At 37.7% G+C, this 19629-nt stretch overlaps 1 protein-coding gene across 1 annotated transcript in view; it reads left to right on the forward strand.

Moving 5' to 3' along the window:
- Positions 1-19629, forward strand: part of DDX10 (DEAD-box helicase 10) — a 329965-nt gene that overhangs the window by 162689 nt on the left and 147647 nt on the right. Inside the window, exon 14 of the mRNA XM_055422984.2 lies at positions 14239-14358. Within this exon, the coding sequence (XP_055278959.2) occupies positions 14239-14358 (120 nt within the window). The remainder of the gene's footprint in view (positions 1-14238; positions 14359-19629) is intronic.

Consider the following 19629-nt stretch of genomic DNA (forward strand, 5'->3'; position numbering starts at 1 on the left):
ATTTTAGAAATTAAGCCCTTGGCAGATGCATTGTTTGCAAATACTTTCTGCCAGCTTGTAGGTTGTCTTTTCATTTTGTTCATGATTTCCTTTGCTGTGCATCAAGGATATTGCTAACTCCTGCATAGTCTGTGACTGGAACAGTAAGAAGAAGAGTGATGTAAAAAAATTAAAAGTGTTGCTTGGCTATGGAGCATCAGGAGTTTGGAGCTTAGCAAAAATTTTGTTTCACTACTTGGGGAATTGTAGTTTATAGCAGTTTTTAGTAACTTTTAGTTCAGAATGTTACATCTTAGTGTTATTCTTCAGTCACTAAGTCTGACTCTCTGTGACTCCATGGAGGGCAGCATGCCAGGCATCCCTCTCCTTCACTATCTCCTGGAGTTCACGCAAATTCACGTCCACTGAGTTGGTGAGCTGTCTAACCGTCTCATCCTCTGCCACCCCTTTTCCTTTTGCCTTCAGTCTTTCCTAGGTGGCCAAAGTATTGGAACTTCAGCTTTAGAAATAGTCCTTTCAATGACTATTCAGCATTGATATGCCTTAGGATTGACTGGTTTGGTCTCTGTGCATTCGAAGGGACTCTCAAGAATCTTCTCCAGCTCCACAATTCAAAAGCATCATTTCTTTGGCACTCAGCCTTCTTTATGATCCAACTCTTACATCTGTACATGACTATTGGAAAAGACATAGCTTTGACTATATGGACCTATATCAGCAAAGTGATGTCTCTGCTTTTTATATGCTGTGTAGTTTTATTATAGCTTTACTTCCAAGGAGAACACATTTTTTTAATTTCATGGTTGCAGTCACTATCTGCAGTATTTTCTTGGGTCCCATGAAAATAAAATCTGTCACTGCTTCCACTTTTTTCCTTTCTATTTTTCATGAAATGACAGGACCAGATGCCACGATCATAGTTTTTTGGATGTTGAGTTGAAGCCAACTTTTTCACTTTCCTCTTTCACCCTCATCAAGAGGCTCTTTAGTTCCTGTTCACTTCTGCCATTAGAGTGGTATCTTTTGCATATCTGATGTTGTTTATATTTCTCCTTGCAGTCTTGATTCCACTTTGTGATTCATCCTTCCTGGCATTTTGCATGATATACTCTGCAGATGAGTTAAGTAAGCAGGGTAAAAATAGACAGCTTTGCCATACTTCTTTCCCAGTTTTGAACTAGTCAGTTAAAATTCAGAATATTACATTTTAGTGTTAAAGATTTACTAATGAAATAGCAGGGACTCATTCTAAGATAGAAGAAAAACAAATAAATGGACAGGAATCTGTCAAAACCTTTCAGTTGCTGTCAGACTTTTTAAAATGTTTAAGTTTAAAAAGGGCAGATTGAAATTATATTGATCACTGCATACTCAGCATGCATTTTGCCAGGACATAAAGGACAAAGTAATAGAGTAATGAAGGACAGAAAACTTTTTTCTAGTTGTTAGGCTTTTGAGAGATTTTTAAAAAATTAGACGTCAGATTTAGTTGTGTATATGGTCCTGCTAAGAAAGACACTTTTATAATACATTCCTTGAGTGATTCCTTGTGTTTTAAAGAAAACCATTTGTTGTTGCCCAACTTTTGATTTCTGTTTTATGGAGTCTTTGAAAGTGTTCAGGAAAATTATGATTCTCAGAGGTAAGTGTGGTTTCTGAGATGTTTCTTATATATTTTATTTTTATATATGATATAAAGTGGGTTTTCCTGGTGGCTCAGTTTTCCTGGTGGCTCAGCCTGCAATGTGGGAGACCTGGGTTCAATCTCTGGGTTGGGAAGATCCCCTGGAGAAGGAAATGGCTACCCAACTCCAGTTTTCAGGCCTGGAGAATACCATGGACTATATAGTCCATGGGATAGCAAGGGGTTGGAAACAACTGAGCGACTTTAACTTCACTTCACTTCATGGTGTAAAGGTAAGAACACAAACTAGGTGTTGGGGTCTTTTTGATTGTCAGTATAGGCATCCCACTCCCGTTGCCTGGAAAATCCCATGGACGGAGGAGCCTAGTAGCCTGCAGTCCATGGGGTCGCTAAGAGTCGGACACGACTGAGCGACTTCACTTTCACTTTTCACTTTCATGCATTGGAGAAGGAAATGGCAACCCACTCCAGTGTTCTTGCCTGGAGAATCCCAGGGATGGGGACGCCTGGTGGGCTGCCGTCTATGGGGTCGCACAGAGTTGGACACGACTGAAGCAACTTAGCAGCAGCAGCACAGGTAATTTTTAAGTATAGTTGATTTATGATTTTACCTTAGTGTCAGGGCTACAATATAATGATTCAGCATTTTTTATATCACAGAGTGGTCTCCACAGTAAATCTAGTTACCATCTGTCAAAAGTTAAGGCTATATTATTGGCTATATTCCCTATGCTATACATCATGTCCCTGTGACATATATTTTATAGCTAGACGTTTGTACTTACTATTCCCCTTTATCATTTTTGCCTACCGCCCCCCCCCCCAACAGTATTTAGAATGCCAGCCCTAACTTTGCTGGCATTGGTTATACGATCTTGAAATCCTCTTAACTTCTACAGATAACATGTGTATCAGGTGTTTTTTCTCTAGGTGATTTTGACCTTTTGACCCTTTCTGGTTCTGTATTTAATAATGCCACTGTTTTAAAATCATTATTACGTTTTGCATCAGTTCTTTTCTGTCGCCCAGTGGTGTCCGACTCTTTGCAACCCCATGGACTTCAGCATGCCAGGCCTCTCTGTCCATGAAAAACTCCTGGAGCTTACTCAAACTCATGACCATTGAGTCAGTGATGCTCATCTTCTGTCGTCCCCTTCTCCTCCCACCTTCAATCTTTCCCAGCATTAGTGTCTTTTCAGGTGAGTCAGTTCTTCTCATCAGGTGGCCAAAATATTGCAGTTTCAGCTTCAGTATCAGTTCCTCCAATGAATATTCAGGACTGATTTCCTTTAGGATGGACTGTTTGGGTCTCCTTGCAGTCCAGGGGACTCTGAAGAGTTTTCTCCAGCACCACAGTTCAAAAGCATCAATTCTTTGGCACTCTGCTTTCTTTATAGTCCAACTCTCATATCCGTATGTGACTACTGGAAAAACCATAGCTTTGACTATATGGACTTTTGTCGGCAAAATAATGTCTCTGCTTTTTAATATACTGTCTAGGTTGGTCATAGCTTTTCTTCCAGGAGCAAGCGTCTTTTAATCTCATGGCTGCAGTCACCATCTGCAGAGATTTTGGAGCCCCCCAAAATAAAGTCAGCCACTGTTTCCACTGTTTCCCCATCTATTTCCCGTGAAGTGTTGGGACCAGATGCCATGATCTTAGTTTTCTGAATGTTGAGCTTTAAGACAACGTTTTCAGTCTCCTCTTTCACTTTCATCAGGAAGCTCTTTAGTTCCTCTTCACTTTCTGCCATAAGGGTGGTGTCATCTGCATATCTGAGGTTATGGATATTTCTCCCGGCAGTCTTGATTCCAGCTTGTGCTTCTTCCAGCCCAGGGTTCCTCATGATGTACTCTGCATATAAGTTAAATAAGCAAGGTGAGAATATACAGCCTTGACGTACTCCTTTCCCGATTTGGAACCAGTCTGCTATTTCATGTCCAGTTCTAACTGTTGCTTCTTGACCTCTATACAGATTTCTCAGGAGGCAGGTCAGGTAGTCTGGTATTCCCATCTCTTTCAGCATTTTCCATAATTTGTGGTGATCCAGACAGTCAAAGACTTTGGCATAGTCAGTAAAGCAGAAGTAGATGTTTTTCTGGAGCTGTTGTGCTTTTTTGATGATCCATTGTTAGCAATTTGATCTCTGGTTCCTCTGCCTTTTCTAAATCCAGCTTGAAATTCTGGAAGTTCACGGTTCACATACTGTTGAAGCCTGGCTTGGAAAATTTTGAGCATTACTTTGCTAGCCTGTGAGATGAGTGCAACTGCGCGGTAGTTTGAGCATTCTTTGTTATTGCCTTTCTTTGGGATTGGAATGAAAACTGACTTTTTCCAGTCCTGTGGCCACTGCTGAGTTTTCCAAATTTGCTGGCATATTGAGTGCAGCACTTTCACAGCATCATCATTTAGGATTGAAATAGCTCAACTGGAATTTCATCACCTCCACCTGCTTTGTTCGTAGTGATGCTTCCTAAGGCCCACTTGACTTCGCATTCCAGGATGTCTGGCTCTAGGTGAGTGATCACACCATTGTGATTATCTGGGTCATGAAGATCTTTTTTGTATTGTTCTCCTGTGTATTCTTGCCACCTCTTCTTAATATCTTCTGCTCCTGTTAGGTCTGTACCATTCTGTCTTAAATTGTGCCCATCTTTGCATGAAGTGTTGCCTTGGTATCTCTAATTTTCTTGAAGAGATCTCTAGTCTTTCCCATTCTGTCGTTTTTTTCTATTTCTTTGCGCTGATCGCTGAGGAAGGCTTTCTTATGTCTCCTTGCTATTCTTTGGAACTCTGCGTTCAGATCCTTATATCTTTCCTTTTCTCCTTTGCCTTTCGCTTCTCATCTTTTCTTAGCTGTTGATAAGCCCTCCTAAGACAACCATTTTGCCTTTTTACATTTCTTTTTCTTGGGGATGGTCTTGATCCCTGCCTCCTGTGCAATGTCATGAACCTCTGTCCGTAGTTCTTCAGGCACTCTGTCTGTCAAATCTAATCCCTTGAATCTATTTGACTCTTCTGCTGTATAATCATAAGGGATTTGAATTAGGTCATACCTGAATGATCTAGTGGTTTTCCCTACTTTGTTGAATTTCGGTCTGAATTTGGCAATAAGGAGTTCATGATCTGAGCTACAGTCAGCTCCTGGTCTTGTTTTTGCTGACTGTATAGAGCTTCTCCATTTTTCACTGCAAAGAATATCATCAGTCTGATTTCTGTATTGACTATCTGGTGATGTCCATGTATAGAGTCTTCTCTTGTGTTGTTGGTAGAGAGTGTTTGCTATGACCAGTGCATTCTCTTGGCAAAACTCTGTATCCTTTGACCTGTTTCGTTTTGTACTTCAAGGCCAAATTTGCCTGTTACTCCAGGTGTCTCTTTACTTCCTCTGCTTTTACTGACCACTATTTAATAAATGGTGTATTTTAAAGAATATCCAGTTTTAAATGACTGGATATCATACAAACACACTTTTTAAAAATGTTAATGTGTAGACTGGCCTTTGACCTTTCATTTGGTACTTTATTCTTAGGTAACTTTGTAAACAATAGAAGGCAGAGCTTAGAAACATGACGTACATGTAGTTGTGAATATGACTTTTACTGGATTTGGTGGTGAGTTTATTATTGCTCTCTTAGTTAAGATATAGCCCATGCATGACTTGTGATTTAGTAATGTTAGCCAATTTAAAAAATGGCAGATGTTAAAACCACGCATAACCTGTAGCAATGAATTACCTTGTGTTGGGAGTATGAGAGGTTGACATCAGCACCTCTTAAATGTGTTACAATGCATGTCAAAAATGGCTTAACTAATCAGTTACCGAGTCCAGTTTGAATTTAGTATATATCTTAGTTCTCTTATTGTAGCTTTTCGTGAAGGCTTTAAATCATAGAAATTCTCTTTCTCTAATTTAGAGCGAGAAGTGTGTATGTTTTTGTGTATAACATCGTAGAATATGTATGTATAAAATTGTAGAGAAGTAAATAGCTGCTTCCCCAAGAGAGAGTGTACCTTAGCGTCATAGTTTTTATAGTAGTTGCATCAGTGTTGCCCCAAGTCTTTTAATTTAGTTTATTACCACCATTATTGCCTCCCTTACGGAGTCAGTCTCCCTTAACTTTCTTAACTGAATGAATATGTGATAGAAATTAGCTTTCCTTCTTATACTGCTGAATTTTTAGTATGTAGCTTATAATATTTGTAAGTTCTCGAAGAATTTCAGAAGTTGTAGGAGACAACAGAAATGTGATGTTGCCAGTTTGGACACTCGTTAAAAATGATATCCATGCTGTCATTTCTAAAATCTAAAAAGAGAGGCAAAAAGCATGTTTCAGGCTGTATTTCTCAAAATTGCTTCCAGCTGCCTGCTTCCTAATATAGAAATGTTTATTAAAGTGGCAGGTTAAAAATTGAATCCCTAAAGCAAATGTGGCTAGCTCTAATTTTGCTGAAGAATTGGAAATACCTGAGAAATTGCCTCTATAGTGGCTTCGGTGTGGAGTGAGGGGCATGGTTGGAGCAAATAGTACGTATTTCTTGGCTAGCAAAAAAAAATAATAATAATAAACAGCCTAGATAGTTTCATTGAACTAAAGATAAATTTACTAAGGTAGTGAATTAGAAATATGAGTTATCTTTATATTTTATGCATTGCAACAGTATAAAAACTGCTGCAAAGTTAGAATGAACCATTGAATATAGTAGATAACGTAGAGATAGTGATGGGTTTGCCTGGCTATGAAACTCAGTTGAGGATGAGACTTAAATTAAGGAAATAAGCAGAGTAAAATATGGTTGAGGTGGAGAAAAGAAATTTAAGTCTTACCTAGACTAGTTAGAATAAATGAGATTTAAAGAAGTATTAGACTGAAATGCTATGAAGAAGCTTTTTACAATCAGGGAAAAATTTGTGTTAATTCTGACAAGAAATTAATGACAAAAAGAAGATACATGTTGAAGGAAAAAAAACACTGGTGTTTCAATGAGTCTTTGGTGGGGGAATTTTTGAACAGTAAGAAAGAGAGAACAATGGCAACTGTATTAGATTTGAAAATTGTTTTTGTGAAAACATTCACTGGTTATGGTGGCAGGTTAAGAAGCAGGAAATGTAATGTATTCTAAGTTAAACTGTAGATTCAGGGAGTAGGAATCATGAAGGAGGACTCTAGCGATCAAAAATCTTTGTGAAGATTGGTTGTGCCTTTGTTGTTCTTCAGTCATCAGTTGTGCCCAACTCTTTGTGATCTCAAGGACTGCAGCATGGCAGGAGTCCCTGTACTTCAATATATCCTGGAGTTTGCACAAACTCATGTTCATTGAATCGATGATGCCATCCAAGCATCTCATCCTCTGTCACCCCCTTGCCTCCTGCCCTCAATCTTTCCCAGCATCAGAGTCTTTTCCAGTGCATTAGCTCTTTGCATCAGATGGCCAACGTATTGGAGCTTCAGGTTCAGCAACAGTCCTTCCAATGAATATTCAGGGTTGATTTACTTTATTTTATTTTTTTTTTCTTTTTGACAGGAACCACTTTTATTTATTTATTAAAAAATTTTTATCTTTAGTCTTTTTTTTCTTTTTTTTTATTGGAGGCTAATTATTTTACAATATTATATTGGTTGGTTTTGCCACTGATTTACTTTAATATTAACTAGTTTGATCTCTTTGCAGTCTAAGGGACTCTCAAGAGTCTTCTCCCACACCATAGATCAAAAGCATCAATTCTTTGGTGCTCAGCCTTCTTTATGATCCAACTCTCACATCTGTACATAACTACTGGAAAAACAATTGCTTTGACTATACAGACCTTTGCCGACAAAATGATATGTCTGCTTTTTAATACATTGTTTAGATTTGTCATAGCTTTTCTAAGCGTCTTTTAATTTCATGGCTGGAGTCACCTTCCACAGTGATTTTGGAGCACAAGAAAATAAAGTCTGTCACTGCTTCCATTTTTTTCCCCATCTATTTGCCATCAAGTGATGGGACTGGATACCATGATCTTAGTTTTTTTTTGTGTTGAGTTTTAAGCTAGCTTTTTTTACTATCCTTTTTCACCTTCATCAAGAGGCTCTTTGGTTCCTCTTCGCTTTCTGCCATTAGGGTGCTATCATCTGCATATCTGAGGTTATAGATATTTCTTCTGGCAATCTTGATTCCAACTTGTGCTTCATCCAGCCCGGCATTTTGCATGATGTACTCCACATATAATTTAAATAAGCAGGATGACAATATATGGCCCTGACATACTTCTTTCCCAATTTTGAACCAGTCCATTGTTCCATGTCCAGTTCTAACTGTTGCTTCTTGACCTGGATACAGATTTCTCAGGAGGCAGGTAAGGTGGTCTGGTATTCCCTTCTCCTTAAGAATTCTCCACAGCTTGTTGTGATCCATAAAGTCAAAGGTTAAGCGTATTCAATGAAGCAAGAGTAGATGTTTTTCTGGAATTCCTTTGATTTTTCTATGGCCCCACAGATGTTAGCAACTTGATCTCTGGTTCCTCTGCCTTTTCTAAATCCAGCTTGTGTATCTGGAAGTTCTCCGTTCACATACTGTTGAAGCCTAGTTTGAAAGATTTTGAGCATTACCTTGCTGTCATTTCAGTTGAGCACAGTTGTGTGATTGTTTGTACATTCTTTGGCATTGCCTTTCTTTGGGTTTGGAATGAAATCTGACCTTTCCTAGTCCTGTGGCCACTGCTCAGTTTTCCACATTTGCTGGCATATTGAGTGCAGCACTTTCATAGCATCATCTTTTAGGATTTTGAATAGCTCAGCTGGAATTCCATCACTTCCACTAACTTTGTTCATAGTGATGCTTCCTAAGGCCCACTTGACTTCACATTCCATGATGTCTGGCTCTTGGTGAGTGATCACACCATCATAGTTATCCAGGTCACTAAAACTGTTTTGTATAGTTCTTCTGTGTATTCTTGCCACCTCTTCTTAATATCTTCTGATTCTGTTAGGTCCGTACCGTTTCTGTCCTTCATTGTGCCCATCTTTGCATAAAATGTTCCCTTGGTATCTCTGATTTTCTTGAAGAGATCGCAGTACTCATTTGTGTGTTTAACTATTTATGTTGAATGGTTAAAATGACTCTGTTAAAAAGAATCATAAATATTTCATAATAAATATCTTGTCATTGCTGCTTAACATGTTGTAGTTATGTTAATCATTTCTTATTACTTTATACATTGAAACTGCAGTTCAGTGTATTAGCAGTACATGGTCTTATTGACCATACAGAATAGAAAAAGGGAAAGACTACAGTGTAATTAGTGGTGCATGGCTTTATGGATCATGCAGAATAGGGAAAGCTTAACGTTTACTTATTTTTGAGTTTTAGTATAATCATAAGAACTGATCTAACCTTCAAAAAGTGAAGAACTTTGCTGGACAGTGTAGGCTTTTATATGTTTGATTTTGTGTTTGAATAACACACATTATTTATAAAGTATTTAAAAATTTGGAAGGATTTATAGAATGGGTCTTTTAGGCAGTTTTCCTTGATATTGGCAAAAATATCAAGTAATGAGACAAATATACAAATAAATTCTGTAACGGCTATTATGATTGTTATCAGAAAGGGGTTAGGGTTAGGGTCTTGTAATTTGAGTAGCATATTCTGAGCAGTGATCTTTTGGTTAAGATGCCCGTAGCATAGGCTCAAAGGCTGAAATAAGCAAGGAGACTACATCAAACCTAAAAATTCTACACAGCAAATGAAACAAGTTAAAAAGGCAATCTAGGATGGGAGAAAATATTTACAAACTATATATCTGATAACTGGTCAATATTATCTTAGATATATAAGGGACTCATACAACTCAAAAACAAACAAAAAGGCAAATAATCATATTTTTAGATGGACAAATGATGCAAATAGACTTCTTTTTCCAAAGAAGACATACCAATGGGCAACAGGTATATCACTAATTATCAGAGAAGTTTAGATAGCTTTAAAATTGTCAAGCAGTGTATCCTTAATTCATATTGTAAAATTAAAATATGTGAATTACTGTAGTTCAGTAAATATAGGATGTGTGTGTGCTCGTCACTCAGTTGTGCCCCAGTTCTTTGTGACTCCATGGACTGTAGCCCGCCAGGCTCCTCTGTCCATGGAATTTTCCAGGCAAGAATACTGGAGTGGGTTGCCATCCCCTGCTCCAGGGGATCTTCCCAACCAGGGATTGAACCGGATCTCTTGCATTGCACACAGATTCTTTACCATTTGTGTCACCAGGGAAGCCAATAATACAGGATGTTTGAAGATTATGTTTACATGGCAGGCAATTTTGCCTTTTTTAGGAAAAAAAAAAATAAACTAGTTTTATTAGGTTTGGTTACTTAGGTACTAAAGTACCTAACTTTGGGTACTAAAGTTAAGTACTTTTGGAATTTGGAAAAGTAGTGTTTATAAATGCTACAAATGCCCTGATCTTTAACATGAAGGCATAATAGGTATCCTCTAAGATTCGCATCAGGCTTGATAGTTTATTTGTTAGTGTTCTTAATTTTTAGATGCTTATGCTCAGGTAGGCTTTTCTCATTGATCATGTTTTGAATCTTTTTGAGGCCAATATTAACTGACATGGCCCGTTTGATAGGAACTGTTATTATATTTGTAGCTGTTCTTTTATCTTCCAAGTTATTCCTGGCAACCTGCTTCAGCGATCACTGTCAAGAATGACTTGATGCTTTATCAACTTTGTATTTTATGACATTTTCCTCTTGGCATTTTATTTTAAAGTATAGCATACATGATGTAGAAGAAGTACAAATAGAAATGAAAATGGGATTTTGATGTTTTATGTCTTGTCAGGAAATCTTTCATTATACTTTGATGAAGTATGGCACTAACCTAGAAAACATGGAAATTTTGTTATTTAAAAAGTTAATTTTATAAATATTATAAATATCTGCTTCTTAAAACCAAAGCAAAGGGAAACAAAATAATATTACCCTATATGGCAAAGGTATAAACATAAATGGTAGAAAATATTGAAGCGTCTTTAACAAATGAAGAAATTTTACAAATAAAATTCCTGAAATTCATTAAAAATGCTGACAAAAGATACATACAGTGCACTGAAAAATAAATGCCTTTGTAAAGATCTCTTGCTGTGTTTAGTATAAAATGCATATTATAATTTCCCTGAGTTATTTTTTGCCTAGTTGACTGCTAAATGTAAAGCCTAATATACTTTGTTTAAATAGATATGGAGAATCAGTTACTCTCAAATTGTTGATTAGAGTATATATTTGTATAACTTCTTTGGAAATATCTTTCAAAATTTAAGTACACATATGCTAGATTCAATGGATTAGATCTGATAGAGTCCCTGAAGAACTATGGACGGAGGATCGTGACATTGTACAGGAGGCAGGGATCAAGACCATCCCCAAGAAAAAGAAATGCAAAAAGGCAAAATGGTTGTCTGAGGAGGCCTTACAGATAGCTGAGAAAAGAAGAGACGCGAAAGGCAAAGGAGAAAAGGAAAGATACACCCATTTGAATGCAGAGTTCCAAAGAATAGCAAGGAGAGATAAGAAAGCTTTCCTCAGTGATCAGTGCAAAAAAATAGAGGAAAACAATAGAATGGGAAAAACTAGAGATTTCTTCAAGAAAATTAGAGATACCAAGGGAACATTTCATACAGAGATAGGCACAATAAAGGACAGAAACAGTATGGACCTAATAGCAGAGAAGAGGTGGCAAGAATACACAGAAGAACTGTACAAAAAAAATCTTAATGACCCAGATAACCACGATGATGTGATCACTCACCTAGAGCCAGACATCCTGGAATGCAAAGTCAGTTGGGCCTCAGGAAGCATGACTATGAACAAAGCGGGTGGAGGTGATAGAATTCCTGGTGAGCTGTTTCAGATGCTAAAACATGATGCTATGAAAGTACTGCATTCAATATGCCAGCCAATTGGAAAACTCAGCAGTGGCCACAGGACTGGAAAAGGTCAATTTTCATTGCAATTCCAAAGAAAGACAATGCCAAAGAATGTTCAAACTACTGTACAATTGGACTGTCTCACACACTAGCAAACTTATTCTCAAAATTCATTTGATTCTTGGGACATAAACTGAGATAGCTGAAGAAGGCATACATACAACTTTTTAACTGAATATCCTTTACAAAATAAACATGTGTTACCTGCTAAAATTAATATTCAAAAAATGACATTGAACTAAAATTCTATAAGCTGTATATGAAATACTCCATCAGTGGACACACAGAAGGTATTTGTTCATCACGAATATATCACTAATGCAGTGATGTTTGCTACTCAGTTCAAACATCTGTTCCTCAAAAGGAAGGTTTCTTTGACTTCTCCTTACTCTAGACTAGCTAGGGCAGGCACCTTGTTAAAGAATTCATCCTATATATTTTGTCGGAGCACTTAATACATCTGTGATTAAATAATTTAAAAATTTTCCCCCATTGATTAAGTTAGGTTCCTTGAGGGTTGAGAATGCGTGTCTCTTTCACTGCTGGGGCATTATGTACTATGATATCCTCTGTGTTGATAACAATGTGTATTTGAATGAGTGAGGATTAATTCTAGAATATCAGACCAACACCACAGCCTGTTGTTAAAATGCATGTTTGTCTTCTCACCCATGTTGGCGTTTCTGTTCCTTCTTTCAGTGACTTCCCTAAAACAAACAGACAATTTAACCTTTTAGTGTGTGTAGGTAGGAGGGGGAGAACACAGATCCCTTTTAGAAACCATGATTAACATAAAATTGCAAAGATGTAAATACCCCCAAGTTTTGTTATTTAATTTCAGTGATATCATGGATTTCCCTAAATCTCTTGATATAGACCCACATCATTCTGCGGTTTCACTCTGAAGGATTGATTTTTCTATTATTTTATTTTATTCTGACAGTTTTTGGTATCTTTGCTTTTTGACCATTTCTCTTGTTCTGTGACTGGTCTTTTGTGTTTTATTACAAAAAAATTCAAACATACGGAGAGATTGAAAAAGTGTGCTTTGATACCAAAATAGCCGTCACTCATATTATGCAATTATCTTTTTACCGTATTTCCTTTCTCATGTAGTTTACTGTCAACCCATTCATCATCCTTTTTTCATTTAATGCATTTTTGACTGAGTTGCCAATATCATTGTACTTTTCTCCATATACTTCAGCTTGCCTGGCATTAACTAAAGTTCAGTATTGTTTACAGGATTCTTTCTTGAGGTAGAAATTTATATACAATGAAACACACCAATTTTGAGTGTAACGTTTGATGAATTTCGACAGGTGTATACACAGACTCCTATTAAGCAGTAGAACAGTCTCATTACCTCCAGAAAGTTTGCTCCTGTTTCTCCTCATTATTTTTTTGTGCTTTTATTTAAGCAATTAAAGCTTCAGTTCAGTTCAGTCGCTCAGTTGTGTCCGACTCTTTGCGACCCCATGAATCGCAGCACACCAGGCCTCCCTGTACATCACCAACACCCGGAGTTCACCCAAACTCATATGCATCAAGTTGGTGATGCCATCCAGCCATCTCATTCTCTGTCGTCCCCTTCTCCTCCTGCCCCCAATCCCTCTGAGCATCAGTCTTTTTCCAGTGAGTCAACTCTTCGCATGAGGTGGCCATAGTATTGGAGTTTCAGCTTTAGCATCAGTCTGTTTAATTATTTTTACGTTATAATGAGCCCCTCAGCTTTGCACTGTTTGATAGGCATTCTCTCTATCATAAGTTGGAGGTTGATGACAAAGTATCTGGAAGATAATCCTTATCAGGATTGTTAAGAATCAGCCTAGTGATAAAACTAAGATCTAGTAGGAGTTAGGAACATAATCTCCAACCTGGTCGTTGTGTTGGTGTGTTCTTTGATAAAGTGTTTGCAGGGTAGAGAGGGTATGGGAGTAATGACTGGGTGGAGGAAAGTCTTATTAGTGCTCTGTGTTCACATGGTACTAAAGGGAGCAATTTATTTTGGTTGACAAAATTCCTGTTCACAAGTCTTACTTCTTGAGTCAGAAGTAAGACTTTTCACCTTTGAACACATTTCACTTTTGTGCAGTAAGACCATTTCACCTTTGAACACAACTTACCTATCATACGATGTTTTCCAGTATTCATATAGTGAATTACTGTAATGGGAGGAAGTCAAAAACAATGTATTAGAGTCATTTTGCTTTCCAGGGAAACATTTTTCTAGTCTAAACATTTTAAGTTTTTTCTTGGAAGTTATAGCTATTTTTTAAGTGTGTTGTTTTTAGCTGAAAGATAGCTTGCTTTCTCTTCTTATATGTCTATTTATAACATTATCATGTAGTTTCTAATGCTTCAACATTATCAGGATAGCACAGTTTAGTAACAGTAGAAATTTAAGATTGTTTATGTCTAACACTCATATTGAAATTTAAACTCTTTAGCACTGATAATTTTTATTTTTAGATAGCAACTTTGGTGCTTCTCATTAGTCAATGAGCAATGAACACGTTGAAGTTTGGAAAGTGTATTGCCAGTGTTAAATTGTTAATATAAAACAGCCATTTAACTAATCATCTGTGCTTTTTGTTTTTTTGATATATTCTGACACAGAAGAAAGAACCTTCTAAATCCAGTGTGAAGAAAAAAGTGACCAAGATTGCAGAAGCAAAAAAAGTAATGAAGAGAAATTTTAAAGTAAATAAGAAAATAACATTTACCGATGAAGGAGAGGTAAGATTCTATAAATGCTTCATTTCTGAGGTACTTTCCAAGTATTAGAAAGTTTGATTCTGCTGCTGACATGCCATTTTAATAAGAAAAATAAATGTTTCTCAGTATCTCTCAGGCAACTCCTTTCTGTAGGTAGGTATTTGGTCAACTCTACATGTGTAGGCAAGAATGCCTTTGTGACAGTAAGCTGAGCTACTTGTTAATGATTAACAACAGAGTTTGTTTTCTTTATTTTAAATCAGTGTATAGTTGCTTTAAAATGCTGTGTGTGTTAGTTTCTGCTGTATAGCAAAGTGAATCAGCCATACGTATATATACACACACATATATATATATATACCCTCTTCCTGGCATTTCCTTCCCACTTAGGTCATCACAGAGCATTGAGTAGAGTTCCCTGTGCTATACAATCAGTTCTCATTAGTTATCTATTTTATACATAGTAGTGTATATATGGTGCTTCTTAGGTGGCTCAGTGGTAAAGAATCCACCTGCCATTGCAGGAGATCCAGATTCAGTCCCTGGGTTGGGAAGATCCCCTGGAGGAGGAAATGACAACCCACTCCAGTATTCTTGCCTGAAAAGTCCCATGGACAGCGGAGCCTGGCGGGCTACAGTCCATGGGTTCGCAGCATCAAGAGTCGAACACGACTAAGCGACTGAATGCCACCATGCGCCAGTGCAGATATACCAGGCCCAGTCTCCCAGTCCATCCCAGTCCCTCACTCCGCTGGTATCCATATGTTTGTTCTCTGTCTTTCTGTTTCACAAATAAGTCCATCTATACCATTTTTCTATGTGGAATATGTGTTAATAAATAATATTTAAACCATGGTTCAGAAGGAAGGAGACATATGTATACTTATGGCAAATTCATATTGATGTCTGGCAGAAACTATCAAAATATTGTGAAGTAATTATCCTCATATTAAAAATAAAATTAAATAAACTTATTTTAAAAAAGAAACAATACTTGTTTTTCTCTTTCTCTTTTACTTCACTCTATGGTAGTCTGTGGGTCCATCCACATGTCTGCAAATGGCACAATTTTGTTCATTTTTATGGCTAAGTAATATTCCATTGTATGTGTATACCACATTTTCTTTATGATGGATTTTTAGGTTGCTTCCATGTCCTGACTATTGGAAATAGTGCTGCTGTAACAATGGGGTACATGTTTCTTTCTGAATGATGGTTTTTTCCTGCATATATGCCCAGGAATGGGATTGCTGAGTCATATGGTAGTTCTAGTTTTAGTTTTTTAAGGAGCCTCCACACTGTTCTCTCTAGTGGCTGTTACAGTTTGCATTCCACCAACAGTGTAGGAGGATTCTTTTTTCTCCACACTGTTGCCAGCATTTATTGTTTGTAGATTTTTTTGGTGTATTTAAAAAAAAAAAAAATATATATATATATATATATATATATTTACTTTTAATCAAAGGATAATTGTTTTACAGAATTTTGTGGTTTTCTGTCAGACATCAACAAGAATCAGCCATAGGTACACCCATGTCCCTTCCCTCGCAAACCTCCTTACCATCTCCCTCCCCATCACACTCTTCTAGGTTTTGTTACAGAGCCCCTCTTTGAGGTCCCTGAGTCATACAACAAACTCCCACTGGCTATCTGTTTTACATATGGTATTGTGAATTTCCATGTTACTGTCTCCATACATCTCACCCTCTCTCTCCTCCCCTCCTCTTGTATCCATAAGTCTGTTCTCTATGTCTGTTTCTTCATTGCTGCCCTGCAAATAAATTCATCAGTGCCATCTTTCAAAATTCCATACGTATGCATCAGTATGTGATACTTTTTTTCCTCTTTCTGACTTACTTCACTCTGTATAATAGGCTCTAGGTTCGTCTATCTCATTAGAACTGACTCAGATGTGTTCCTTTTTATGGCTGAGTAGTATTCCATTGTGTATATGTAGCACAGCTACATCTGTTGATGGACATCTAGGTTGCTTCAGTGTTAGCAATTGTAAATAGTGCTGCAGTGAACATTGGGCTACATGTGTCCTTTTCAATTTTGGTTTCGTCAGGATATATGCCTAGGAGTGGGATTGCTGGGTCATATGGTGGTTTTATTCCTAGTTTTTTAAGGGAATCGTCATACCATTTTCCATAGTAGCTGTATCAATTTACATTCCCACCAGCAATGCAAGAGGGTTCCCTTTTCTCCACAGCCTCTCCAGCATTTATTGTTTGTAAACTCTTTAATGATGGCTATTCTAAACGTGTGAGGTGGTTATCTCATTGTAGTTTTGATTTCTCTAATAATGAGCACTGCTGAGCATCTTTTGAAGTGTTTGTTAGCCATCTGTATGTCTTCTTTGGGGAAATGTCTGTTTAGGTCCTTTCCCACTTTTTGATTGGGTTGTTTGTATTTCTCTTATTGATTTGCTTGAGCTGTTATATATTTTGGAAATTAATCCTTTGTCAGTTGTTTCCTTTGCTATTATTTTCTCCCATTCTGAGGGTTGTCTTTTCACCTTGTTTATAGTTTCCGTCAAGGCTGTATATTGTCACCTTGCTTATTTAACTTATATGCAGAGTACATCATGAGGAACGCTGGGCTGGAAGAAGCACAAGCTGGAATCAAGATTGCCGGGAGAAATATCAATAACCTCAGATATGCAGATGACACTACCCTTATGGCAGAAAGTGAAGAGGAACTCAAAAGCCTCTTGATGAAAGTGAAAGAGGAGAGTGAAAAGGTTGGCTTGAAGCTCAACATTCGGAAAACAAAGATCATGGCATCCGGTCCCATCACTTCATGGGAAATAGATGAAAAAACAGTGGAAACAGTGTCAGACTTTATTTTTTTGGGCTCCAAAATCACTGCAGATGCTGATTGAAGCCATGAAATTAAAAGACGCTTGCTCCTTGGAAGGAAAGTTATGACCAACCTTGATAGTATATTAAAAAGCAGAGACATTACTTTGCCAACCAAGGTCCGTCTAGTCAAGGCAATGGTTTTTCCCATGGTCATGTATGGATGTGAGAGTTGGACTGTGAAGAAGGCTGATCGCCGAAGAATCGATGCTTTTGAACTGTGGTATTGGAGAAGACTCTTGAGAGTCCCTTATACTGCAAGGAGATCCAACCAGTCCATTCTAAAGGAGATCAATCCTGGGTGTTCATTGGAGGGACTGATGCTAAAGCTGAAACTGCAATACTTTGGCCACCTCATGCGACGAGTTGACTCACTGGAAAAGACTCTGATGCTGGGAAAGGTTGGGGGCGGGAGGAGAAGGGGACGACGGAGAATGAGATGGCTGGATGGCATCACCGACTCTGTGGACATGAGTTTGAGTGAACTCCGGGAGTTGGTGATGGACAGGGAGGCCTGGCGTGCTGTGACTCATGGGGTCGCGGAGAGTCGGACACGACTGAGTGACTGAACTGAACTGAAGGACTTCTAAAACTATGTTGAATAGCAGTAATGAGAGTGCACACCCTTGTCTTTTTCCTGATCTTAGAGGGAATGCTTTGTTTTTCACTATTGAGAGTAATGTTGTTTGTAGATTTTTTGATGATGGCCATTCTGATTGGTGTGAAGTGATACTTGTAGTTTTGATTTGCATTTCTCTAATAATTAGTTATGCTTAGCATCTTCTCATGTGTTTGTTGTCTTCTTTGAAGAAGTTTCTATTTAGGTCTTCTGCCCATTTTTTGATTGGGTTGTTTCAGGGTTGGTTCTGAATTTCCCAGATCCTGTTTTTATAGATAAGACTTTCTTGTCATGGGGTCCATCTCTCAACATACTCTGTGGGAACATGCAGAAGGATAATAATGCAATTATTCACCACAGCTTCTTTTGCTCAACTATAGAAAGCCTCTGCTCTGCGATTCCTCAATTTTAGATGCTATATTGGCATGTTTTTACTTACTGGCCTGCTGTGGGAAAAATTCTCTGCTTTAAAATAACCTTATATGTATAGGTGTCTGGTTTACATTTCCTAATTACCTGGTCTTAGTGTAAATACATCCCCATAGAGTAGAGAAGGGGTTACCTCGCAGATTGCTCATGAAAATTACTTATTATATAATATTATCTTCATTTTTAAAGAGGAAACATTTAGAATGTCAAGTGACTCACCTTAAGTAGTGATGCTAGAGTTGGTGGTCATAGTGGGATCTTCTGAATATTGTCTTTGTTTCCCTGTAACTGACCTATGGGTTTCCCTGTTCATTCTGATATAGCACTCAGTACCCCATGCCCACCATGATATCATTTCCCTTGTTTTATGTTTATTTTTTCTTCATACCACTTATTATAAGAGTTTGCATTCTATGATTATTCAGTGGTTTTCTATTTCTTCCACTCTAGTGGAAATGAAGGAAGATATTTCCTCTCTAGTGGAATGAGAGAAGGTATTTCTATTACTGAGATGAAAAAAGTTACATGAGGGAAAGTATTTGTTGGCTCTGCTTACTATTCTGTCCTTTGCCCTTAGAACAGTGTCTAACAAATCGTAAGCCCTCAGAAGTGTGCTGCTGCTGCTAAGTCGCTTCAATCATGTCCGACTCTGTGCAACCCCATAGATGGCAGCCCACCAGGCTCCCCTGTCCCTGGGATTCTCAAGGCAAGAACACTGGAGTGGGTTGCCATTTCCTTCTCCAATGAGTGAAAGTGAAGTCGCTCAGTTGTGTCCAACTCTTTGCTACCCATGGACTGCAGCCCACCAGGCTCCTCCCGTCCATTGGATTTTCCAGGCAAGAGTACTGGAGTGGTTTGCCATTGCCTTCTCCACAGACATGTATACCCTGGTAAAATAACAGAGCTTTTTATTCTAACTATAATGTATCACATGTCACATCAAATATTTTATCATTATTAATATAATTGCTGCCTGCACAGTCCATACTGTGGCGTGTGTTTCCTTTTAATTCTAAATTTAGCAAAGATTTGGATGTTACTTTGGGGATGAGATTTTGGTTTAGAAGGCCAAATTTGCACTGGTAATGTGGAGTAAAATGATGTATAAATCATATGAAAACTAACAAAGTTGAATGCAATTAAAATTTTGAAGTTGTTGTTGAAGTTGCAGAAGAAGCCTATAAAATTGAAATATATGAATCTCTGTGATCCAGAAAAGAGGTCAGCACTTGAGAAGCAGGCTAAATCAGAAAATAGTTGTAGTATCGTATCATATGCTCACTATAAGAGAGGATTAGTGCTTTTAGTGTATTGAGGTTCCTTACTATGCTACTCATTTAGCTGCAGAGATGATACCCATAAACTTCAGGTAGAGTGTAAATC

Source organism: Moschus berezovskii, chromosome 14, assembly GCF_049115385.1.
Source record: "Moschus berezovskii isolate FMDL1 chromosome 14, NW_MosBer_1.0, whole genome shotgun sequence".
Taxonomy (NCBI): Eukaryota; Metazoa; Chordata; class Mammalia; order Artiodactyla; family Moschidae; genus Moschus; species Moschus berezovskii.